The 26,051-nt window shown below is 41.3% G+C and overlaps 1 protein-coding gene across 4 annotated transcripts in view; it reads left to right on the top strand.

Annotated features, from left to right (window-relative positions):
* HELB (DNA helicase B) overlaps window positions 1–24,043 on the top strand; it is a 31,418-nt gene extending 7,375 nt beyond the window's left edge. For 3 of the 4 annotated variants that reach the window (XM_045789639.2, XM_045789645.2, XM_045789642.2), the window contains exons 5-12: window positions 2,055–2,232; window positions 3,592–3,733; window positions 5,832–5,986; window positions 9,368–9,449; window positions 10,184–10,243; window positions 11,444–11,672; window positions 12,443–12,586; window positions 18,438–22,169. In XM_045789639.2, the coding sequence (XP_045645595.2) occupies window positions 2,055–2,232; window positions 3,592–3,733; window positions 5,832–5,986; window positions 9,368–9,449; window positions 10,184–10,243; window positions 11,444–11,672; window positions 12,443–12,586; window positions 18,438–19,040 (1,593 nt within the window). In that variant the 3' untranslated portion in view covers window positions 19,041–22,169. Of the gene's footprint in view, window positions 1–2,054; window positions 2,233–3,591; window positions 3,734–5,831; window positions 5,987–9,367; window positions 9,450–10,183; window positions 10,244–11,443; window positions 11,673–12,442; window positions 12,587–18,437 lie in introns of all 4 variants that reach the window. The other variant, XM_045789640.2, reaches the window with a different exon arrangement.
* Window positions 24,044–26,051: the final 2,008 nt, after the last annotated feature.

Here is a 26,051-nt window from a genome sequence, read left to right as displayed (position 1 = left end):
TGGTTTACTGGGGAGCCATTTAGGATCCTAAGCAAGAGAGTGAAATGAAGAAAGCAGTTTTAAGGAAGATTACATAGAATCTCAGAGCCGTGAGCCACCTGAGAAATGACATTATGCATTACCTTTATTTGTCACCCAAATGAACATAGCCCTAGAGAAGTTCGGTGTAGCTCACTGATGGCTTGGCTTGGAAGAGGAGAGCCAGAGAGGCATTGTTACTAAGTTTCGTCTTATGTTCTGACTCTGATCAATGGGTGGTATCTTAATATCTGCTTGGGATGCTGGGAGAATATTTCTGAAGCCACATATAGAGTTGAGAGAGAGTGTAGGGCCATAGGAAAGGCACTGATGTGTGGCACTTATGCCATTTATTTATCATCCTTATGCTAGGGTCACCCAGTTACCAGATGGAGCAGATAAAAATAAAAATATTTTTTTAGTATAAACATGTACCAAATATTGCATCAAACATACTTGCACTAAAAGGTCCTTTATTGTTTATCTGAAATTGACATATTTTATCTGGCAATCCCGTTTGGGTTAGCATGTAGGGGAATAAGGTTGTAAAGCTGTGGGAGTAATCTAGGCTCATAGGTGGGGCCTGTATTGAGTTGGTCGCACTAAGAATATAGTGGGAAGTGTCAACCAGGCATTTCTAAGATCACCGATTGAATCTGTAAGATACAAGGAAGCAGTTAGCAGTGATTCAGATGTTCTTTTGAGACAAGGCCTTTGAGAGAATGGGGGTTTTGCTGAAGGGAATTGATGCATCTGGGTGGAAAACTTGAAGGCTTTTACTTAATAGACATCTTGAATCTAGCTTCAATAGAAAAGTAAAGATACGAGAACGTTTAAGAAATCTGTGTATGTATATAGTGTCTCTATGTATATACTCACAACATAGAAACATTTTGGGAATGATGTGTACCAAAATATTTCATGTTCTCTGGTTTTATTTTCCAAAATTTTCTCATCTCTATTTTTTAAATAGTAAATATTACTATATCTTTAATAAATACTTTTTTAAGTTGTTTTGTTGTTGGTGATGGTGGGTTTTTAAATGTTGGGGAAGTAGGGAAGGTTAGAATATTAGAAGAGGGGCGCCTGGGTGGATCAGTCATTGGGCATCTGCCTTTGGCTCAGGGCATGATCCCGGAGTCCTGGGATCGAGCCCCACATCGGGCTCCTCTGCTGGGAGCCTGCTTCTTCCTCTCCCACTCCCCCTGCCTGTGATCCCTCTCTTGCTGGCTGTCTCTCTCTTGCTGTCAAATAAATAAATAAATATCTTTAAAAAAAAAAGAATATTAGAAGAAAAATAATATTTTCATAGTTAGTTTGGGAAAGCAGCCTTTTATTTCCAGGATGGAATGTTACGGTTGGGAGGAGGGGAGGGCTGAAGTGACCGGGCCACCTCAGAAGGCCAAGAGAAGGTTTATTTAGGAATAGAAAAGAATAGGGAGCTCTGTCTTGTCAAGAGCAGTAAGAGAAGGGTTGAGATTTTTGCATTGCAATAGTGGTGTGTACGAAGATTGTTAAACACATGTAGTACTTATCAGGAAACTTTTTTTTTTTTAATATTTGATCTTTTTTGTTTTTAGATTGGTTTGATCTGTCTTTTCTGTGTATACATCCCTTTAGGGTTTTAAAAAGTTTTAACTTTTGGGGCGCCTGGGTGGCTCAGTCGTTAAGTGTCTGCCTTCGGCTCAGGGTGTGATCCCGGGGTGCTGCGATCGAGCCCCACATCAGGCTCCTCCGCTGGGAGCCTGCTTCTTCCTCTCCCACTCCCCCTGCTTGTGTTCCCTCTCTCGCTGGCTGTCTCTCTCTCTGTCAAATAAATAAACAAAATCTTAAAAAAAAAAAGTTTTAACTTTAAACAAAATCTTAAAAAAAAAAAAGTTTTAACTCTCTATTTCTTTAGCCTGTTTCCCTGTGTGGCTTTACCTACATCCTCCCTCCCTCCCCCATTTAAGAGTTTTCTTTTAAAATAACATGTTTAGATGTTCGTTTGTAGAATTTGTAACCTGAATTTAGAAATGCCATACTTTGCTTTGTAGGTCAATTATAGCTTTTATTTATGGGAGAAGAAAAGCCCGGCCAAGAACCGTCCATGGAAATTTTCTTCAGTTAGAGTTCTGGTTGTGGATGAAGGGAGTTTGGTATCTGTCAGAATCTTCAAATCGGTTTTAAAGTTACTGTGTGAGCACTCCAAACTTTCTAAGCTTATTATCCTTGGTAAGTTAAATATTGTTGGAATCCTAATTGTCTAATTCAAAGCATGGCAGTTGGTTGGTTGCTTGTACCATTTCACCGTTTTAGTATCCATATTCCACAGGTGGAAAGCCGTTTCTCAGAGCCCGCACCCCAGTCACCCCGAGTTCAGTCTGACCTCTCCCTCTGTCAGCGTGGGTGGTTCTTGGTGTGGGCCAGGAGATAGCAGACCAGGCTGCGAAACAACGTAGAGTCGTAAGGGGCTACTGCTAGTCACCTTAATGATGACTGTTAAAATAGTAAAATTGTCACACTTAGAGTAAATAATGATGTAGATCGTTTGGAAATAATAAAAAGTCTGAATTATAGGGGCGCCTGGGTAACACAGTCGTTAAGCATCTGCCTTCGGCTCAGGGCGTGATCCCAGCGTTCTGGGATCAAGCCCCACATCGGGCTCCTCCGCTATGAGCCTGCTTCTTCCTCTCCCACTCCCCTGCTATGTTCCCTCTCTCGCTGGCTGTCTCTCTGTCACATAAATAAATAAAATCTTAAAAAAAAAAGTCTGAATTATAGACCACTTAGGAGTGAAATTATGATTTTCAGCTAATAACTCAAGTCAGACATCAGTAGCCTCTTAAATTCTTTCCCATTCTGGTGAGATTTAGTTAGATTCTGTTGGGTACTACTGGTCTATAGACTGTATAATTTCACGGAGAATCATATTGTGAGAATCAAATTGTATGCAAATAATTCTCTTTGGTCTTTGAGGATGTGCTGTAAGCAGTTGATTCTGTTAATGGCTTAAGCATTCCCCTAGTTTCCACTGAGAGAATAGTTTGTTTTGGTGTTGTTGTTGTTGTTTTTAACTCCATGGTTGGTTTGTTTAAAGAGATTTTTAACAGAGCCAAACATTATCATTATATTACAGGAATTTATTATCAAATATGTTGGGTTCGTTTATTTTGTATTTTATATATTTATTTTATTTATTTGAGGCCGTAGATTCTTCCAGGTCTACTAAGACGTTGAGCAAGATTGAGTAGGTGACTGAATACCATGTAGCTAAGACTGTAAGGCCTGTTTTTCTCTAAAATAGATGCCCCTACACAGTTTGTCTGGGGTTGTAGGTATGAAGGAAATTCAATTCAGGTTTCACCTTACTGTGTTATCACTGTTTTTTCTATCTCACACTGTTTACTCTGAATGCTTTGTTGTTGTTAAATATTTTTAAAGAGTTAATGTTCTTAAGTAATTTTGGGGGAGCTTTCTTCTTAGAATAAATCTTTATAATTATAGCACATAGCAGTAGGGAGAAATAAAAACAACTTCTAAATTTCAGGAACCCTGTTCCTGCAAGCCTACTATATCTTATTCTCCTTTCAGGTGATATTAGACAGTTGCCCAGCATCGAACCTGGTAACTTGCTGACAGATCTTTTTGAGACTCTTAAGTCAAGAAATTGTGCTATTGAACTAAAGAAAAACCATAGAGCAGAATCTGAGCTGATTGTGAACAATGCCACAAGGTATAGTATAATGAACATTTTACATTTTCTCTCTGTTGTATTAGAAATAAAAGGTATAAAAATACCTGTTAGCCTTTGAATAGGGCACTTGAGTGTGGTACATTTACTGTGCCCTTCTAGCAAACTTATTCTAGCCTTCAGGTCCATATGTACCTTTTGCCCCACAGTTAGAAAAACAAAGGTAATATTTTTCATTACTGGTCCAGCATGAATTATTATTGAAATTTAAGAGTGAATGTGTTTTCCTAATTTAAAAAGTATATATGTGAATCAAAATTGCATCAAGCTGAGAGACTAGAATAAGCCCAAGGGGAACAGAAGACTTGGAAATGAGTTCATTAGAGTTCAAGGGAGAATGGGGAAGAATTATCCCCTAATTTTGTATGGAGAGCTCCACGCCAAAAAAAAAAAAAAAAAAAAGGAATATGGTATTTTGCTCCTTGATGAATCCTGGTGGCACCCATGGCATATTGCTCCCCTTAGTGTAGAAAAGAATCCTTCTTTTCCTTTAGTCTTTGCAACGCCTACAGAGTGATCCTCCGTAATAGATCTAATGGGATCTCAGAATACTAAGGGGCTATTCTGTTCACTGGGCCAAAATTTATCTTTGTTTTTTGACACTCTTTTATGAATGTTGTTTTTGTTGCTTGAACATTTTCTTGGTTGGATTCAGCAGAAATTAGAACATTCAGAACTTCCTTTCTCTATGCCCCTGTCTGCCCTGGATAGGACTGTGAGATTATAGGAAGGATTGACAGAGATAGGGTAGGATGTTGTAGGTTCATGTTAAGACGTTAAGCAAATGAATGCAGTTGGATGGTTGGTCACTTTAAAGTCCGAAAATCTCAGAAGGATCTAAAGCACATTACATTTCTTTTTTTTTTTTTTTTTAAAGATTTTTATTTTATCTATTCGACAGAGATAGAGACAGCCAGCGAGAGAGGGAACACAAGCAGGGGGAGTGGGAGAGGAAGAAGCAGGCTCACAGAGGAAGAGCCTGATGTGGGGCTCGAGCCCATAACGCTGGGATCACGCCCTGAGCCGAAGGCAGATGCTCAACCACTGTGCCACCCAGGCGCCCCGCACATTAGATTTCTTAGAAGTCAGTTTTATCTAAAACTTAGGAATTCCTTTTACTAACCCTTTTGATGTCATTTGAGCTGTGCTGCTTTCTTCATTCCTTCTTAATTGTCATCACCAAATATTTAATGTCACAGGATCCCAGTGATAGCTGGGAAGGACTCCTAGAGTTAGAAGTGTGTTCCGTGTTCTGGGTCAGAAGCAAAACAGGAAATCCATGGTGATTCTCAGCACCGCCACCATTAGATCTGGGATATTCCAGCAAGGGCAGCCTTCTTCCCTTTCCTCCCCTTCAACCCTGTGGGGAAGGGTTGAAGATGACAGTTGGGTACCACTAGCTTTGATAGCCAGGTTGCCGTTAGGTCTTTTCAGGGAGTTGGTCTTCTTCCAGATAACCAAGGAGAGACTGTTATAACAAGGCACCTGCCCTGCGCTCTGTTTTCTGATAGGATTTGCTGGTCTTGGGAAAAAGCAAAAGAAGTTTGAGGGCATAGAAGCAAAGAGATGTGGACACAAAAAAAGGAAAAAAGACTGATGTAAGCCTATGGAAAAGGCCCCAAAGAGTCCAGATTAATTGAAATAGAGAGGGCTTATGTGAGCCAGAAGGGCCCAGATTTGCCTCCTAGCTCCTCTGCTTTCTACCTGTGTGGCCGTGGGCAACCCACTGCGGTTGCGTAAGCCTCATGCTACCCACCTGTGAAATGAGGATAATACCTACCCTGCATAGTTTTTGTGGTCTGGAGGAGAGTAGGTCAAATTCTCAGAATGGTAAATTCCCTGGCAGTTTTTTCTAATGCTTTTAATTTGCTAGGGGTAGAGGACTGTTGGTAAGTGTAACATTATGGTCTTGCTAGTTCTATTTTTAAACTCATTTACTATTTATAATGCCTATATGGGTAGCCTTTTCATCTTATTTATTATCTATTAGCAGCTATTAGTTATTGTAATGACATCTCTGATATGAAGACGCATTTTTGGGTACTAATATTCTTGCTGTGTTTTTTTATCTTCACTTAAGAATCTCAAGACGCCAATTTCCAATATTTGATGCAGAGCTGAATATCTCTGATAATCCAACACTCCCTGTCTCAATACGAGATAAAACATTTATTTTTATCAGACTCCCAGAAGAGGATGCCAGCTCTCAGTTATCAAAAAATGATCCTCACTTTTGTAAGTATAAACTTCTATATTATGTAGGGTTACGATTTCGGTTTTATAATGTACTTACTAAATGACTCGTTATAATTTTATTTGATGGTAAAGATAAACATTGCTAGTAAAAGTTTAGGTACTGAAAATAAATATATTCAGCATCAAATGCAGAGTACCTTAGAATTTTGTGAAGTAAGCTCTCCCAACCCAACATATGTAACCAGATCTGCCTTAACGGAGCATTTGTATACCATCTCATGCTGGAAGGCATTTGGAAGGACCAATGACACACGTAAACACACACATGCACACGTACATACGCAAGAAGTAAGCTCTTGACACATACATACTAAGGGCCCAGTAAGTATTTGTTGAGCGAATAAATGGATGTAGATGATTAGTTTAAACGGAAGCAAAGCGCCAGGAATCCAAGTTCATTCAGAAGAAAGCATAGCCTAATTAATGAAGGTTTTCTTTTATAGCAGTTGGAAAAGTAATTACATTTGTTATTTTGGGTACATTTGTGAACCAAAAATAATGGTCAAACTGTTGCCAAGTTGAGTTCCTACTCATCCTTTCCGTTTCTTATAAAATGGACAGGCCCTGCTTCTGATTATGGGTCTTAGGATGACAACATTAACAGGGGCAAAAACACAGGAAATACACAGCGTCTTTTCCCCTCTGTGTATGACCCATGTCACATCACTTTACCATTTGTAAAATGGGAATCATAGGACGCTGCTCGTGGAGCTGTTGTGAGGGGTGAGGGCATTCGTCCTTTTCGAGGCACTATAGAAGTGTTAGTTTTTTTGTGAATAATAGATATTAAATGATCTATTACAAATTGATTAAATCTTTTGATCTTTATTTGTATTCTAAACATACTTAGCAAACTTTTTTTTGATAGCGTAATGGTTTACTCGAAATGAATTAGTGAAGATTTATATGATCAGTACTGAGAATTTATCATTCTTAAGGGTATATCCTAACTACTTAGCCACTTCCACTCCAATGTGCAATTAAGTGACATCCTGCTTTATGTGTCAGCCTCCCCTGCCTTGTGGGTCGTAGTCACAGTTCCCTGGGGTTGGGGTCCATTCACATGTTATAATAATTTTTTCTCTTTCGAAATGGGATCATATAATACATAGTATTCTATAAATGCCCTCTTGATTTTTTTTTGATTGTAGAAATAACTTCTATTACTTAAAAAAGGTCAAATAATTCAGAAGCGTCTGAAGTAAATGAATATTTCCCTGTTATCTTCCTCTCCGTTTCCCCCAAGACAACCCCCAAAAGGCCACATACTATAACTCTTACTCATCCACTGCTCTTACTATGTGGTAGGTTTGGTGTTGATCCTTTTAAACCTTATTATGTTCATACACAAACATATATTATTTATTTCTGTCTTATGTAAATGGGATTGTAAGCTGCGCATTGCTTTGTGATTTTATATTACATCTATTGTGAATAATTAATAGGTAATATTCTCACAACAGTTTGGTTAAGAGTAGGTACTAGTACAGATGAAAAAGATGAGACTTAGCTGGTTAAGGAACGTGCCCTCCTTGCCACTCCATTTAGATCTACCTAAAATATGATTAGTTTTATTTCTGGTGCCTTTTCTTTTTGTTAATGAGAATGTACTTTAAGAAAAAGAGTGGCCTGTTTCAGAATGGCAGCAGAGCTCAGCTGATGCTGTTTTTCCATCTCAATTACAAACTTCAGCTAGAAAATTAGTCCCTTCTTTAAGAGAACTGAATAAATATTCCTTAGAGAGAGGCATATAGTACTTTTCCATTAATAATTAAGTTACTGAGTAAATTATTCCCCTTATTACAAAGTACAGAGACCGAAGACAGGCTTCATAGCTGGGCTGGAACTTCAGAGATGCGGAAGCGTGAGAAAAATGTGTATCTTAGAATCAGTGAAATACAGCATATGTATTGATCTGTAAGATGTCGAGAGAATGGGGGCGCCTGGGTGGCACAGCAGTTAAGAGTCAGAGTCTGCCTTCGGCTCGGGGCATGATCCCAGCGTTATGGGATCGAGCCCCACATCAGGCTCCTCTGCTATGAGCCTGCTTCTTCCTCTCCCACTCCCCCTGCTTGTGTTCCCTCTCTCGCTGGCTGTCTCTATCTCTGGCAAATAAATAAATAAAATCTTTAAAAAAAAAAAAGATGTTGAGAGAATGAAGAGAGCAAGCAGCAGAACAGTGAGATCCCGTGCGTGTAAATGAAAACAATATCCTGTGATATAACCTTTGGAAATTCCTGCCCTGGCAGGCCAAGGGTTGGCTGGGGGTGAGCTGAGTAGTGGCCATTTTTTAGTGAGACTCTTCCCTTCATCTGAACGATGAAGGGCTCAGTAAGCAACTCATTTCGTCTTCCTAGAGCAGGGCATCACGAGGCCTGGGCTTTTTCATTCGCCTCTGATTCATCTGCTACGAGGGGAAGGCACAAAAGCCTAGAATGCTCTTACCCATATTTTTCTGTCTTCTCTGTCTCATGGGAAATGTTCACTGTTGTGTACTATTGGTAAGACAGATTAGAGGAAGTCTATTTCTCAGCGCTTTGAGGGAGGTGATAAGTGGATGTCATCATTGTCAGTGATCTGAGGTCTGAGAGAGGGAGGCCAGCCACCCCTGCCATTTGGAAAATGACTTTTACTTCCAAGAGCCTCAGCTTCACATTTGTATCTAGAACGTAATTGGTGTTTGTGGTCAGTCTGTTTCATAGCGTGTAAGGTGTGGCCACTCTCGGGATGGCTGCCCCTGCTGTGCCAGGGTTAACCTTCTAGTTGCTGGATCATGGGGAGGTCTGGGGGTCCCCGGGGTAGCAAACACATGGTTGGGGTGGGGGTGGGGCATTGCAGTGTTTGGAGAATAGCTATTTTCCATCCTTCATGGAAGTGTCTCAATATTTTATACTAAATATCAACCTTGGATGTAATACCTGCCTCCTGTAATGTTGTGAAGATTAGATTCAGTGAAATAACGTGTGCAAAGCATAGAGAGCTTCAGATTATAACTCATCTACCACCGAACTTCAAACAGAAAGAAGTCTTACCTTCCGGGAATTCTGGTGCATAGTTTGTCCTCTTGCTCATATTTTAAATTCAGCATTCACAAACCGTCAGTGATAAATGGTTGAAGTACAGATTCGGAGCTGTCCCGGCTGGTGGCTGACATCTCCGTTGAGGACAGGGTGTCTGGAACCCTCATCGTTCTCTCTCTGGTGCTCTGGCTGCTGTAGAAATGAGGTTGACGTTCCCGTGGCCGACCTGTATTATATTTCCCAGAGCCCCCTTCGCAGGAATGCTGAGTTAGTGGCTCCATCAAAACACTGTTGTAATTTGGTGCTTTTCTGTGTTAACTTTTTTCTCTTGAATTACCAGATTTATATTCTGCAGTTCAAACCTTACTCAAAGAAAATGACCTACAAGATGCACAAACATCCCAATTTATTGCATTTAGAAGGTAAAGCATTTACAGCATTTTAATGTTCTTAGTCCAGCTTTTAAATCTCATAACTTACATAGATGCTGTTGAAATGGGCGACTCATCATTCATCACTGCTGATTCTCTCTCTGATTTTGAGGTATTTCTTTGTTAGACATGGCAGAGGGCAGCTTTTAAACAGGGTTCTTTCGGGGCACCTGGGTGGCTCAGTCGGTTAAGCATCCGACTCTTGATTTTGGCTCAGGTCGTGATCTTGGGGTCATGGGGTCTGGCCCACATCGGGCTCTGTGCTGAGTGCCAAGCGTGGAGCCTGCTTGGGATTCACTCCCTCTCTCTCTCTCTGCTCCTCTCCCCACTTGCATGGTCTTTCTCTCTCTCAAAATAAATAACATCTTAAAAAAAATAAAGAGGGCTCTTTCTACCAAATATTATATTTGGAAACTCCCATGAAATCTGAGTAGTGGAACAAAGATTTACGTGAAGATAAAAATTACAGAGGCACCCGGCTGGCTCAGCCAGTGGAGCGTGGGACTCTTCATCTTGGGGTTGTGAATTCAAGCTCCGTGTTGGGTGTAGAGATTACTTAAAAATAAAAACTTTAAAAAAAGAAAAGATAAAAATTACAAAGTGCTTTTTCCTGGAGGGATTCCTGGAAACTTTTTATAGCGTGTAGTACATTGTCATCATCGGTAACGAGAGTAAGTACAAAACAGGTACCATTAAGGTGACCCTTGCTCGTTCATGTGTTTCAGGCAAGACTGTGACGTCATCAACGCCTGCTGTTGCAAGCACTACACAGGCCACCTAATCAAGTGAGCGCTAAAGATCTGAAAGCTCCAGGAGTAAATAGCTCCTGGAAGGAATAAAGTCCTTCTTTACTCACCGTTCTTTTATTTGTCTTGACATTTATCACTGTAGCCACATATTTAAAAATCTTTTTCACTCTCCTTTGTGAAGTCAAGTGCTCTCTTCAATTAAATATAATATGTATGCTTAGGAACTGACTGTAAGGGTAATCAGTGTAATAAAAAAAATAAGGAATACAGTTTCCTTGTGGTTTTCAGATTGGCAGCCTCCAGCTTCTCCAAGATGAGTGTGGGGAATTCAGAATGCTTTCCCAATACGATACGTGTGTAGATGTGTCCCCGAACCTTAGCAACAGGATGCCGGCAGAGAGCACCTTTGTGGACACCGTCAGAGAAATATGAGTGTGGAGACTCGCTCTGTTTACACGCAGGAGGAAGTAACTCACTTCTCTTGCTTTTATCACCACCTACTATTTATTAAGTGCAGAGAAGGTAGAGATGTGGAAGTTCCAGGAGAAGCTCCCTGTCTGTTGAGGGGAGACACACACGAAAACCACCCGAGGTGGCCTCACAAAGGGTTAGAGAGCGCCAGCGGGAGGTCGTGCAGTCTGTGTGCCAGTGACGGTGATCTCGGCGGGCAGTTTGCTTTTCCACATACGTAAGAGAGGACACTGACGCAGCAGTCCCCTCTCGGAGTCGTAGTGAGGATGAAATGAAATGACATCTCTAGAGCACTTAGCACAGTAACTGGTGTATCATCAGCGTTTGTTCAGTTTGCTGCTGTTATTCCGATATAAGGTCATAATTATTAGACTAGAAAGACGTATACGTGGGGTCAGATGTGAAACAGGGTAGCGGTAGAAGAGATTGGAGAGGAGAGGATGAATTTAAAAGGTAGACTCATTAAGATTTTGGATAACTTTGAGAATACAAAAGGAAAGACAGACGTCAGCATTTATGCCAAGATTTCTAATTTGAGAAGATTTGGCTGGCATATGTCATTGGGTTTGAAGTGCCACAGAGGGGATAGGTAATCAGACCGTGACTGTGGGGAGCCTGATTTCTTGTTGCGTTTGGAGAATAAAAGGGAAGTAAAGAGTGTGGAAATCATTTTGAAAATGGGATCTGAGTAAGGGTTAATGCTTAAACAAAATGAAGTTGAGGTTTTTCCAAACCTTGACGATGTGTTCTCATTTTCTAACCCAGAGACCATCGGAATAGACTTCAGTTTGGAGTTGGTGATAAAATTTGTTGTACCAGGAACGTATATCTCTCAGAGTTACTCCCCCAAAATAACTCTCCCAGTCAGGAGAGTAACGAACGAGAGGCCGGTGGTGAAGACTTTAATGGTACTCCTCATGATTTTGCCAAAAACAAGCATGACTTTGAAAGTGATATTCGACTCTGCAATGGAGAAATATTTTTTATAACAAAGGTAAGCGATAACAGAAAAATAGTACCGTTTTACCTATTAGAGATAGGTGTTTTTTTTTTTAATTGCCCTAGGTTTGATTCAGAATCTAATCATATCAGAGTTGACATTCTTCCATCATGTTTTGCTAAGGATTTTTGTATCATGTTTGTGACTGTATTGGTTTGTCGTTACCTAGTAAGTCTTGTCTGGTTTTGGTGTCAGAGTAATGCTGGCTTCATAAAATGAGTTGGGACATGTTTCTCTTATATTTTCTGGAAGACTGTGTGAAGAAACATGTTTTTAATAAGTTCGAAGAACTTGGGTAACAAAGATGAGGGACAAGTGACACACTTACTCTATTTTGCATAGCATCATTTCCTTGGTTGCTGCTTAACTATAGAAACGAGAAGTTTCCTTGAATTTGTTCTCATTGTATAAACGCCCTCTTAAACTTAAAAGCTTATTCTTTACGAGCTGTGAGGAGAAATAAACTTTTTGCAAAGAGTATACACAGACTTACATAGCCAGTGCGAGAAGTGAAATATATAGACTTCAGAATAAGTCAGACAATACAGACTGTTCTCCAGAGAGTCAAATTAAGGTCAGGTTTCAAGTTTATTAAAATTTGGGTGTGCATGTATTCAGTTTGTGCCCAAGTGTAGGTTTGAAGCCTTTGCAAGTTCTTAATAATTTTGGACATACATGCTATTTTATGTTCAACACCAAAATAGAATATTTCTACAGTGTGCATATTTGAAAACATACCAAATAGTTCTTTGTTTTGGTAATAGGATGTCACCGATGTAACTTTTGGAAAGAGAAGATCTTTGACCATTAATAATGCAGCTGGCTTGGAAGTAACTGTGGACTTTGATAAACTAATGAAATATTGTCACATAAAACACGCCTGGGCAAGAACTATTCACACTTTCCAGGTAACACTGAACATTTATAAGGCTTTTTGGATAGGTTTCCGAGCCATTGAGTACCTTCAGTGATTTTCTTCCTAATTTTGTTGCCTTTAGTTGTTTAATAAAATTTGTTGCCTTTATTTAATGTAAACCTTTATCAAGGTTTACATAAATGGTATTGTGATGTTTATTTATTTTTGCAGCTTATTTTTTTACTGTTATATAATCAGCATGTTATATATAATTGGGGCATAATTTGCATAGGCATTTGTATTGATAAAGCTGGCAGGTTTGACAAATGATCCCCTTCCTCTGCTCGTGTGAGGCAACTACTTTCTACTTGGCAATAATTTTAGTTTTATACAAGAGTCGGAAAGGTAGCAGAGACTGTTCCCATGTACCCTGCATCCATTTTTCCCTAATGTTAACATCTTTTTTTTTTTTTTTTAAAGATTTTATTTATTTATTTGGCAGAGAGAGAGAGAGGGGAACACAAGCTAGGGGAGTGGGAGCAGGAGAAGCAGGCTTCCCGCTGAGCAGGGATCCCAATGTGGGGCTTGATCCCAAGGACCCTGGGATCATGACCTGAGCCGAAGGTAGACGCTTAAGGACTGAGCCACCCAGGCGCCCCTCCCTAATGTTAACATCTTACACAACTATGGCGTTTTTGTCAAAACTAAGAGATTACCATTGGAAGAACACTATTAATAACTAAGCTACACGCTTTATTTGGATTTCACCTGTTTTCCACTAATACCCTTTTTCTGTCCCAGGATCTAATCCTGGACACCACATTGTATTTAGTGCAATTCATGTTTAAACTCTTTTTTGGGGGGTGGGGGAGGAGGGGGCAGAGGGAGACAGAGAATCTTAAGCAGGCTCCCCACTGCGTTGGGAGCCTGATGTGGGGCGTGATCTCACAATCCTGAGATCATGACCTGCGCTGAAATCAAGAGTCGGATGCTTAACTGACTAAGCCACCCAGGTGCCCCTTAGCTCTATTTTAATACTTCCGAATTCTCATCAGTTATTTGTGGTTTTGTTATTTAACTCATTGTTTTGATCGCCCCTCTTTGATGTTGGTATGTTGCTTTAATCATGAAGCTGCATCAGCCTACATTTGCATGTGGAAAAATTTAGGTTAGCCTGTACCCTCTACTGGTAGGCAAAAATCAATTAGCATAGGGATTTTTTTTTTTTTTAAGTAGATGGTGTTTTATTTATTTATTTTTATTTATTTATTTATTTTTATTTTATTTTTTTTAAAGATTTTATTTATTTATTCGACAGAGATAGAGACAGCCAGCGAGAGAGGGAACACAAGCAGGGGGAGTGGGAGAGGAAGAAGCAGGCTCATAGCGGAGGAGCCTGACATGGGGCTCGATCCCATAACGCTGGGATCACGCCCTGAGCCGAAGGCAGACGCCCAACCGCTGTGCCACCCAGGCGCCCCTGGTGTTTTATTTATTAACCTACTCCATCTCAGTTCCAAAAAGAGTTAGAAATGACTTACAAAAAATGCTCACAATTCAGCCTGATTTTTTTTTTAAAGATAAAGAAATGATGCCAAGTGAAAAATAAAGGTAAGGGTGGTAAAAGGATTCTCGCTAAGAGTGGGATGGAATGCCGATATGCGCACTGACCTATTTGCTTGCTGGTGTAGACCGCAGATGTGGCTTTAAATTTTCAAAACAAGAGAGTGCGGTTGGTGGACGGTGTCTGTTGGATAAAAAAAGCAAAAAGAAACAGCCAGTTGTTAAGAAGTACCAATATTCCTGGCTGCAAGGTCCTGGCAGAATTTCTCCCATGGATCTTTATGATGGGCTCTCTGTAATTCTGGAAACTCGTATCATTCAATTTAGGGGGATTTTCGTAAATAATTTCATTAAGAATTCTTGTCCTCAGTTTTCTCTGTTTTGTCTTTCTAAGATTTCTATTATGTTCGACCTCCAGAACTGATTATCCAAATTTATTCTCTCTCTCTCGTTTTCCATCTCATTATCATTTTGCTGTATTTTCTGAGACATTTCCTCAAATTTATAATCCAGTCTTTGTTTTTACATTTCTGAAGGATGAAGGGATCTTTTTATTACTCGATTAAGGTTATAGTAACTATCTCTAAATGTTCCTTTTATTGAATCTGGCTCTTATTTTGTGGTTGAAATAGCATCTCTTACCTCTAAGAATATTCGTGATCGTTATGTTGTAAGAGTGTAGTTAGTTTACTTCTTCTAAGTTCAGTTCAGTTCAACAAATATTTATTGAGTCAGACTGATCTTGATGCTTGGTTTAGATCAGTCCATGAAACAAAGATACCTGCCACTGTGAAGGTTACATTTAGTGGGGAGGAGGAAGGAGACAGACACAGTCGTAAAACAATAAGTAAACTACAGTGGACCCTTGAACACTGGGAGGGTTCAGGGCACAGACCCCTCCTTGTAGTCAGAAATCCATGTACCATTTTCGATTTCCCAAAGACGTAACGACTAATAGCCTACGGTTGACCAGAAGCCTTACCGATAATGTAAACAGTTGATTAACACATATCTTGTATGTCCTATGTATTTTATACTGTATTCTTAACAATAAAGTAAGGTAGGGGCGCTTGGCTGGCTCAGTCAGTAGAGTGTGTGACGCTTGGTCTTGGGGTTGTAAGTTTGAGCCCCCCGTTGGGTGTAGATGTTACTTAAAAATATAATCTTAAAAACAAAGTAAGGTATAAAAAGAAAATGTTATTAAGATAGCCATAAAGAGGGGCGCCTGGGTGGCGCAGTCGTTAAGCGTCTGCCTTCGGCTCAGGGCGTGATCCCAGCGTTCTGGGATCGAGTCCCACATCAGGCTCCTCCGCTATGAGCCTGCTTCTTCCTCTCCCACTCCCCCTGCTTGTGTTCCCTCTCTTGCTGGCTGTCTCTATCTCTGTCGAATAAATAAATAAATAAAGAAAATCTTTAAAGAAAAAAAAGACAACCATAAAGAAGAGAAAATACATTTGCGTACTATACTGTATTCAGAAAAAAAAAAATATGCGTAAGCAGACCCATGCAGTTTAAGCCCATGTTGTTCCAAGGGCAGCTGACGCGTCATGGTAGAAGGTGGCAAATGCTATGGACACGGGGTGGGGACAGTGGGGTCAGACGTGAGATGCCGCTGTCATTCTAAATAGCAGTCGATATAGGCCTTATTGAGAAGGTGGCATTTGAGCAAAGACTTGAAGGAGGTAAAGAAGTTAACCGTGTGGGTGTCTGGGAGAAGAGCATTCTAGGTTGAGGGAACAGCCAAGGCCAGGGTTCTTAGGTGGGAGCCTGCCTAGCATATTTGAAGAACAGGAACAGCAAGGAGGCCACCGTGGGAGAGTGACAAGAGATGAGGTCGGAGAAGTAACATGGGGGAAGGGAGGGTAGAAGGATTGGGGGCCGGGTCACCTCCTAGGACCATCTAGGACGAAGTATCCGATATAATGTCCACATCTGGCCCACTAACAGTTTTTGTAAATAGTTTTATGGGAACACAGCAGCGCTGGTTCATTTACCTATTGGCTATGACTGCTTTTGCATTGCAAAGGAAAACCTGAGTAGTTGTGATAGAGAACGTCTGGCCTGCAGAACCTAAAATACTTATTTTTTGACCCTTTGCAGAGAAAGTCGTTTGACCCCCACTCTAAGGTCCATGTAGACTTTCACATTCTAAGTCTGGAAAATCACGAAAGGAATGAATGGTTTGTGTTTATTATTACAACTGTTGAGTTTCAGGACACACTTAGAGAAGAGACCTATACATAATTAAAAGTAAACGTACAAAAACTTGCCTCCTTTGAGAAGTCCGATAGTTCGAATGACTCAAGGAAGGTATGAAAGGGGGACAAATAATTTCTAGCAGGTGACTGAGATGAAGCTCGGTGTCCTGTCCTGCTTTCTGAGCACACCTTTGGTGTGACCATTTGATTTTTAGCATCCTGCATTCAGTGAGACACCGGATAAAGAAGAGTGAACAAGAAGCTTACAGTCCAGCGAGGAAGACAGCTAAGGTGGACAGTTCCATTCCAGCTCAGTGAACGTTCTGTGACAGAGGAAGTACAGCGGGCTGGAGAGGGCATGGAGGGGGATGCTAGTCTGGAAGTGGGCCCGCCCTGGCAGGACCACAGAGAGGCTCCTCGTGTCCGATGGAGCGTGGCTTGGGGGAAGGGAAGAGGAAAGGAGGAGGGAAGGGAGCAGGGTCACGGCTGGCTTTCGAAGGACCAGATAAGCCGTGTGAAGGAGTCAGGACTTTGTTTTGAGAGCTTGGGAGCTGTTTATCAGCGCTAAGCAGAGTCTGATGTGACTGGAGTTGCTTTTCACGAGTGTCACTGTAGATGCTGTGAGGACAGTGGGTCGCAGCAGTGTGACTATGAGGGAGACTGTGAAGCTGTTAAGTTTTTCCGTGTTTGTTGAGGATTAGGCACTCCGTTAACTGAGTTTAGGTTAGGCATTTACCTGCTTAGGAATAGCCAATATGAAGTCCAAGGGGAGAAGTGGAGCTGTGTGTCTGTAAAATGTACTTATTATTTGTATGATCAGGGGTCATTTAAGTACATTTCTGAGACTCAGCAGCACCTGCAGGAAGTGTTTGTCACACTTTTATAATCCGAAGAGTTGGTTCCAGTTCTCTGTGTCCAGAGAGATAGAAGTGCTTGGCGTGCAAGGGGGATTTATTTATTTATTTATTAAAGATTTTATTTATTTATTTGACAGAGAGAGAGACAGCCAGCGAGAGAGGGAACACAAGCAGGGGGAGTGGGAGAGGAAGAAGCAGGCTCCCAGCGGAGGAGCCTGATGTGGGGCTCGATCCTAGGACCCTGGGATCACGCCCTGAGCCGAAGTCAGACGCTTAAAGACTGCGCCACCCAGGCGCCCCGTGGAAGAGGGTTTTAACTGTGGATCTGTATTTTCTACATGCCTGGTCTTGTCATTCGTCTTCCCACAATTCTTCTTCTCCCACAAAAGAAGAGATCATGGTTCAAACCACTTCTTAGTTTATGTTCGCATTGAAAATGTAGGGACTGAGAATGGCCCCGAAATTTGAGGTTGTTTTCTCATAGTTAATGGTGACATTGGGCATTTTTCTTGCCTGTATAATTGTTGGCTTGCTAAACTGCAAAAGCAAAGGTTCGTTGTCTTTTGCTTTGTTTATCGTGATGAAAGTAACAAAATGGTTCAACAAGGGGAGGCTACAGAAAAGTCGAAGAAAAAAAATCATCCAGGGCCCTCCATTTTGGAGACAGACTTAGTTAAATTTTTGATAGAATTTTTCCTCCTTTTTTGTGACTTGTTTTGTTAGAGATTTATGTTCAGTTTGTATTTACTTTTTTGGATCCGAGTGATTTTATTTTGTGTTACGTAGTCGTGATCATTCTTTACCTGAGAGTATCCGGTTTGATTTGAAGCATCTTTGATGTTTGCAGAATAGCACATCAATTGTCTCTATCCAGATACTTGATATTAACGTAAACAAAGAAGCAAATTCATCTACTCTCTTCGTCTTGAATATTTAAGGTGTCTATTTTTTGCTGTGTAAGTACCAGTGGGATCACACATTTATGCATAGAGCCCATTCGATCATTGAAAATTCTTTGACTAGGGAGACCTGGCACTGCGTGCCGTCTTTCAAGCGTGTTGTTGGGTTTCTACACAGTTGTGCCTCTGTAAGACCTGAACTTCACCGCATAATTAGGAAACGTGAGTTCTTGGGTAATGAATAAACTGGAACTGTAAGGTGGCTTTAGAGGAACTCCTGGCCAGGTCGCACTTCGAGGACCCCACTTTCCGGGCTCGGTAGACTGTGTGAAGACGTGCACCTGTGATGCGGTATTAACTCTTCTTGCTGCGTTGTTCCCTCCCAGGGCTCCGAGGAGAAGACGGTCGTGTACGTGGTCGGGAGGGCGGGCCGCCAGCACTGGCAGCACGTGTACACCGCCGTGACCAGGGGCCGCTGCAGGGTGTATGTCATCGCGGAGGAGTCACACCTCCGGAGCGCGATTATGAGAAACGGGGTTCTCAGAAAAACTCGCTTGAAACATTTTTTGCAAAACGAGCTCTCCATGAGCTGTGAGTCTCCGGCAGATTTCGCCTCCCCGTCGAGGAGCTCTGGAGAGAGCAGAGGCCCGAGCACACAGCCCTCAGCATCCCCGCTCCCTCCAGTCACAACCACCCGGGTGACAGACCGTGTCCCCGGAAGCGGGGCTTCTGCGGCTGATGACTGGACGTTCGCCTTCCCCGGAGAATGGAAATTATCTTCATCCGATGAAGTGGATCCGGAGGAAGATCCATCAGAGCTTCGTGGGTCCAAAAGAGCCTGTGGCCTGAGTGATGCCGAAAGTCCAAGCAAAATCCGGATGGTAGGAGTGATGTTCTCGTGCGCGCCACTGCTAAGTGTCGCTCACTTCAGTGTGCTTACGCGTGGCTGTGTGTTTTTCAGTAGTGTTACATTGTGCCGTAGCACTTAAAACCAAGTGTTTTCCCACCTCTGTCGGCTGTCCTCTCCTGTGCCTGGTCGATCTGTCTGTCACTTGGCTTGAGGCCTGCACTCTAGGCAACGCCAGTCTGTTGATGCGAGGGGGCTTGCGGGGAGAAACTGGCCGTCCCGCACCTTCTTTCTACAAATCTTCCTTATCCCCCTCCCCTCCCTTTGGTGGGCCACAGCCTCAGTTTAATTCCCACTCTCCACTGGAGCGGCTGGTGAATTATCCATGATCTCCAAATGAAGTTCCAGTAGAAGCTTTAGGATTGCTTTATGTGCTGGCGTGTAGACTTGTTCCAGTGTCCTCGGGCTTTCAAGGCTGTGACAGAGAGAAGGGGCCATGGTGGGAGCCCAGAGGAGAACATGCTAATGGAACCTGCCAATGCCAAGCGGAGTTCTAAAGGGAGAAGACGTATGGCCTGTGACCCCACATGGCATGGAGACAGTGAAACAGATTCTAAGAGGGGCCGGGCAAGCGCAGCGTGTGACATCTAGGCGTATTAGGCCGTCATAGAAATAGGGTATTGTGGCTGGAGCACAGCGTGCAAATAGAGGTTGAGCTGAGGACCCTGGAAGAGTCGGGAAGACACAAAGGCTCTTCCAAAGAGATTAGATATTTCCCTGAATGCGATGGAGAACGCTAGGTGCCTTTTAAGGGCTCTGTGAATTGGAATTTATGAAGGTCGCTTTGGAGTTTAGTAGATTATGTTTTGGGAGGCCATAGCAGATGAGCTCCTTACAAAAAGATGATTTCAGTAGTTTGAGCAGAATGATTAGGTATCTGAGGTCAGGTGGCGACGGGGTTGGAGAAGAGATGCTTAGAGGTAGGGGTGCGTGGGATTTAATGGTCAGTTATGTGTAGGGGGGTCGGGCCTGAGCTGAGTCTCAGGCTTCCAGCTTGGGCATCCACGGGGATCCAGGTACCATGAATCAGGATTGGGAAAAGAGGCTGAGGGACAGGTTTTGTAAGGAAAGTGATAAAAATAGGCATAGTGTAAGAAAAGTTTTTTTTTTTTTCCTTCTTGGAAGTAATAGGATCCCTGCTGATTCGGGGCGTCGTTCTGTGCTCCACATCAGCTCTTCGATGTGCAATTTCCATCTCAGCAAAACATCTTTTTCTGAAGTTGAATGTGTTCCTCTTACAAAGACCCAGGGATAATAAGGCGTTTGGCCTGGAACAGGAAATTCCAAAGAAAGTCATTTCCTAAAAGTTTCTTGCCTTTTATTTCTTTGCATCAGCATGGAATGGGCGAATTCTGGTTTCTGTGGTGGCACAAAGAGACAGTGACAACATTAAATCACTCTGAGCTTGCCAAGGCTCTGAAGCTCTGCAGAAGGTCTGTGAGCACGAAGATCCAGCACTGGCTGATGTCACTGTCCAACGGCTCCAGTGCGGGCAAAGTTCTCTAACTGAAGAGGATCAGTTTTCTCATAAGGCTTGCCAGAAGCATGTGACAGCTACAGAAATCCCTAGAAATGAGGAAACTAAGAATTCAAAGCCTCAGGCCTGATAAATTAGGGACTTCTGTATCTAGACTTTCTAGTGCATTGAGATGTGTGATTTCTGAAAGCTCAGTTTCAATGACCAGGGCTGTCCCCCTACCTTTCCTTCATACCCACATGGCTACCTCAGAGCCAAATCAGCATTTAAGTTCTGCAGGTACTAACGACAGAGCCCCTCCTTGATGAAAGCTTTTGCTTTTCTGCGGGTTAATAGCTTTGGGTTTTGAAAAAAAAGCTTTGAAAGAGAATATTGTCCTGATTTTGTTTTTTGGGTTATTTTTGGCCTCATGTCCCACAACCAAAAAGGGAAAAACAAAAATGTCCCTTTAAATAAAAGCATATGTATAAATATTCTAAAATTTATCATATAAAGCAGTGATTTCCAGAATATTTTAAAATGACAATGACATTTTGTCATTAAAAAAATCTAGGAAGGATGTAATCATAAAATCCCCCCCCAAATAGTTCTTGTATCAGGGTTCTCCAGTGAAACAGAACCAATGGGCTGTGTCTGTATCCCTCTCTATTTACCTACCTACCTACCTACCTACCTACCTACCTACCTATCATCTGTCATCTATCTGTTTAGATTTATTTAAGGAATTGGCTCATAATTGTGGAGGCTGCCAAGTCCAAAATCCTGGAGGCTAGGCCAGCAGACTGGAGACCCAAAGAGTTGATATTACAGTTTGGGTCCAAAGGCAGGCAGAATTCTCTTTCTGGGAGGCGGTCACAGTCTCTTTTCTGTTAAGGCCTTCAGTTGATCAAACGAGGCCCACCTGCATTACGGAGGGTAATCTGCTTCCTAAATCTACTGATATAAATGTTTCTCTCTTCTAAAAATATGTTCAGAGAAACATCTGGAATAATATTTGACCAAATACCTGGGTACCATGGCTTAGCTAAGTTCACACATGAAGTGAACCATTACAGTGCTCTAAATTGAACAGATTTACATCGTGAAAGATTGACTTGTGCTAATTTTTCTCATTTCCCTATGGTGGCGAAACTTCCTTGTGACCGTACTGGTCCCTTGCCTTGTGCTTGGGGATCGCTAATAGTACCAAGGACGCTGGTATTGTGGTGTCGTGTCTGAGGCTGGCATCACGGATGTGCACGCTGTGCAGTCAATCATACGGGGCTTTGTGCTGAGAACCACTCCGTACTTGTTTTAATGTTTTGCATTTGGCATCTTGAAGTTCCTACCTTTGAACAAAGGGCCCACATTTTTACCTTGAATGGGCTGCCACAATTATGTAGTGGCCACACCGTTAGAAATTATATATATGTACTCATTCAGCAAGAAGTCACTTCTTCCTGCCCGTCCCAGAGCTGGGTGCTGGAGCTACCACAGAGGGCAAAAGTAGACAGGATCCCACAAGGAGCTGGTGCCTGATTGCCTGCGTCTGCTCAAATCTTCCAAGGCGGGGGTTGGGGAATGTATTATGTCTTCCATAGAAGCAGTCAGAGGGAAGGGAGGTACATAGGGTAAACTGTATTTTCACAAAACTAACTTTATTTTTATTGCTGTCCTTACAGGTGGAGGAATCCTCTCCACAAGTGTCTTCCAGATTTCAGAATTTGAGACTAAGTCGCTTAACCCCAAGGCAACTTTTCATATCCACAAAAAATCAAGAAACTTAATTTTATTTCAGATTGCTCAAAAGTAATTATCTCTCTTTTTTTTTTTCCTACTCAACACAAAATGAACCTCATAGCTTCAAAATATCAAGATATAAAACAGGATGTAACTGGAGTTTTAATTTAAACTGTCCGTGTTAGCAGATACTTTAAATTCATTTGATCAGAGAAAACCATAATGATTTCAACATCTGTTGTCATGAGAACTGGTAGCACTGGACAGAAATGCAGGCAAAATTTGTTGTGTAGTGTTTGGGTTTTTTAAACTCTGTACTTTAGAAAGTGTCCTATTTTTACAATAATGCCTTTATTGACTTCCGTGATCGTTGTGGGTGCTCTCCGCCGATGACTTGAAGCCACGGTCAAGAGAAACTGGAATTATGCCTCCGGTATTACTGACACACATTTCAGGATGTGGGGTCTTCTGCCCGTTGAACAACGTTGCTGCTCGCTCCGTCACTGCTGGCCAGACCCACTTCCCCCGGGCCTGTTTTCCTGGACGTGACCTTCTGAGTTGGGAGTACTTTTTTTTTTTCTTAATTGGAGATGTAATTGACATATAGCACGGTGTACACCGTGTTGACCTGATACATTTACATAGTCCTAGGATTCCTGCTGTTGCGTTAGCTCACGCCTCCATCATGTCCCATAATCATCACTTCTTTTAGGAATACGTTGTTTTGAAGAATCTCCACTTGGGAAAATTATTTTCTCTCAGAGTGATTTTTACTTTTTTTAGGGTTTTATTTATTGTTAAACAGTAAAAGAAAAAGTTAAGAAAAAAATTTACCTGTTATTCCAATATTTGAAAAAATAGCCTCAGTGAGATATATACAATTCACCCATTTAAAGTGTACAACTCAGTGGCTTTTAGTAGATTCACAGAGTTGTGTGTTCAAAAACCCACCGCAATGGGTTTTCGAACATTGTTATCACTACCACCCCCCCAGGAAACCCTGTATCTCTTGGTTCTGATCTCCTCATCCCCTCCAGCCCGAGGCAACTACTAATTTATTTTGTTCCTTCTGATTTGCCTGTTCCAGACATTTCAGAAAAATGGAATCATACGTGGTCCTTCGAGACCGACTTCTTTAATCTAGCAGAATGATTTCAGACTTTCCGTTGTGGTGCGTAGAGGTGCTTCACCTCTCTCTTTTTAAAGATTAAAAAATGTTATGTACAAAGAGCTAGCATTGTTCCTTTTATTGGGTGGATGTCTTGGAGAATCCATGCAAGGAAGCTCGCTCAGTCTAACCCGATGAAGCCTATATCCTTGGTGGACGGATGGAAGAACTGGCAGCATCTATGGAGACTGCCTCTCTGATCAGACCATGTCGGTTTGAGCTGATGGGGCAGAAATCAGGAAGCCTGGCCAAGTCCTTGCGGGTACCTCCCGCGGAGCTGCTGCTGACCTATCTTGCTTTCATTAGTGCGTGAGGCAAAAGACCTTCATCTCCTTTTATTCCCAGACAACACTCCATTGTGCGGATGTAGCACATTGAATTTCTCTGTTCATCAGGTGAAGGACATGTGGGTTGTTTCCACTTTTTGGCTATTATAAAATGCTACTATGAACATCCGTGTACAAGTTTTTCTGTGGACATATATTTTAATTATATACCTAGGAGTGGAATTGTTTGGTCATATGGTAACACTCTCTAGTTAACCTTTTGAGGAACTGCCAGATTGTTTTCCATAGCAGCTGCACCATTTTCTATTCAGACTTGGGATGTGAGGGTTCCAGTTTCTCCACATTCTTCTCTAACACTTGTGATTATCTGACTTTTGGATTATAGCCATTCAGTAGGTGTGAAGTGATATTTCAGTATGGTTTTTTTTTTTAAAGATTTTTTTTTTTTTTTAAGTAATCTCTGCACCCAGTGTGGGTCTTGAACTCACAACCCCAAGATCAAGAGTCACATTCTATTGACTGAGCCAGCCAGGTACCCCTCCCTCAGTCTTTTTTTGACTTGCATTTTCCTTATGGCTAATGATGTTAATTATCTTTTCATGTGCTTATTGGTCATTTGCATGACCTCTTTGGAGAAATGTCTATTCAGATCTTTTACCCATTTTTAAATTGGGTTATTTTTCTTTTTATTGTCGATATGTAAGCATTCTTTATATATTCTACATACGGGTCCCTTATTAGAAATGTTATTTGCAAAAAAAAAAATTTTTTTTTTCCTGATCTGTGGATTTTATTTTCACTTTTTTTTGATGGTGTCCTTTGACGCACAGGTTTTCAATTCTGATGATGTCCAGTGTATCTCATTTTTGTTGTTGCTTATGCTTTGGTTTTAGATCTAAGGAACTGCTGCCTATCCAAAGTCATGAAGGTTTACTCCTGTTTTTCTCCTAAGAATTTAAATAGTTTTAGGTCTTACATTTAGCACTTTGACTCCTTTTGAGTTGATCTTTGTGTATGGTGAGGTAAGGGTCCAACTTCATTCTTTTGCATGTGGATATCCAGTTGTTCCAGCTCCATTTCTTGAAGAAACTATTCTTTCCTCGTTCACTTGTCTTGACACCCTTATCAAAAATCAATTGATCATAAATGTGAAGGATTTATGGATCCTGGATTTTGAGTTTCTGATTCTGTCCCATTAATGTATACATCTATTGTTATGCCAGCACCATGCCCTTTGTTAGCTTTATTTTGAAATCAAGAAAAGTGAGCCCTCTAATTTGTTCTTCTCTTTCAAGATTTTTGGACTATTCTGAGTCCCTTGCACTTCCATGTGAATTTTAGGATCAGCTTGTCAGTTTCTGCAAAACAGCCAGTTGGGATTTTGAGGGGTGATTGAATCTATAGATCTGGGAAGTACTGCCTTCTTAGTAAGTCTTCTGATCCATGAACATGGGATGTCTTTCTGTTTATGTCTTCTCTCATTTCTTTCAACAATGCTTTGTTTTGCATTTTTTATTTATATTTTTTAAATTTTTTAAATATTTTATTTATTTATTTGAGACAGAGAGAGAGAGCACAGGCAGGGAGGAGGATCAGAGGGAGCGGGAGAGCAGACTCCCCACTGAGCAGAGAGCCCGACATGGGGCTCGATCCTAGGACCTTGAGATCATGACCTGAGCTGAAGGCAGACGCTTAACTGACTGAGCCACCCAGGTGCCCCTGTTTCGCATTTTTAAAATTTATTCCTGGGTATTTTATTTTTGATCCTAATGTCAATGGAATTTTTCCCCCTTATTTTTGGTTTGTTCATTGCTACTATATAGAAATACAGTTGATCTTGTATCTTTCCATCTTGCTCAACTCATTTATTAGTTTTAATATGTTTTTAGTGGATTCCTTGGGATTTTCTATATATGAGGTTATATCATCTGCAAATAGGGACAGTTTTACTTCTTTCCAATCTGGATGCCTTTTATTTAATTTTCTTGTTTTGAGGCTCTGGCTAGATCCTTTAATACATTGTTAAAAAGAAGTGGTGAGAATGGATATCCTTGCCTTGTTCCTGTAAACTTACAAGACCTGCAAGATAGTCTGCAAAAATGAAAACGCTGGGACTACAGTGTAGTTTTTTTTTTTAAAGATAGCATACATTGAAATTGGTACATCTTAATAGTTTATATAAATGTATTTCATAGAATACACTAATGTCCTCTGAGGGCAGATGTTATTATGATCTGAGTTAAAGATCAGTTAAAGATAGAGTTAAAGTCTATCTTTGTTACCTAAAATAAATGTATAATTACTGTGGGAGTATTTCTGTCTGCAGACTGTTTTAGGACTTAAACATCTTTTATATCTGTCCTTACAGCAGTCCTGGAGTGCAGATAGGACCTTCAGTACCACAGGTGGGGAAACTGACTCACAGTTACTAAATTTTATACC

The sequence above is a fragment of the Ursus americanus genome, chromosome 17, assembly GCF_024610735.1.
Source record: "Ursus americanus isolate L20-20 chromosome 17, mUrsAme1.1.p, whole genome shotgun sequence".
NCBI lineage: Eukaryota > Metazoa > Chordata > Mammalia > Carnivora > Ursidae > Ursus > Ursus americanus.
This window is presented reverse-complemented; position numbering and strand designations above follow the sequence as displayed.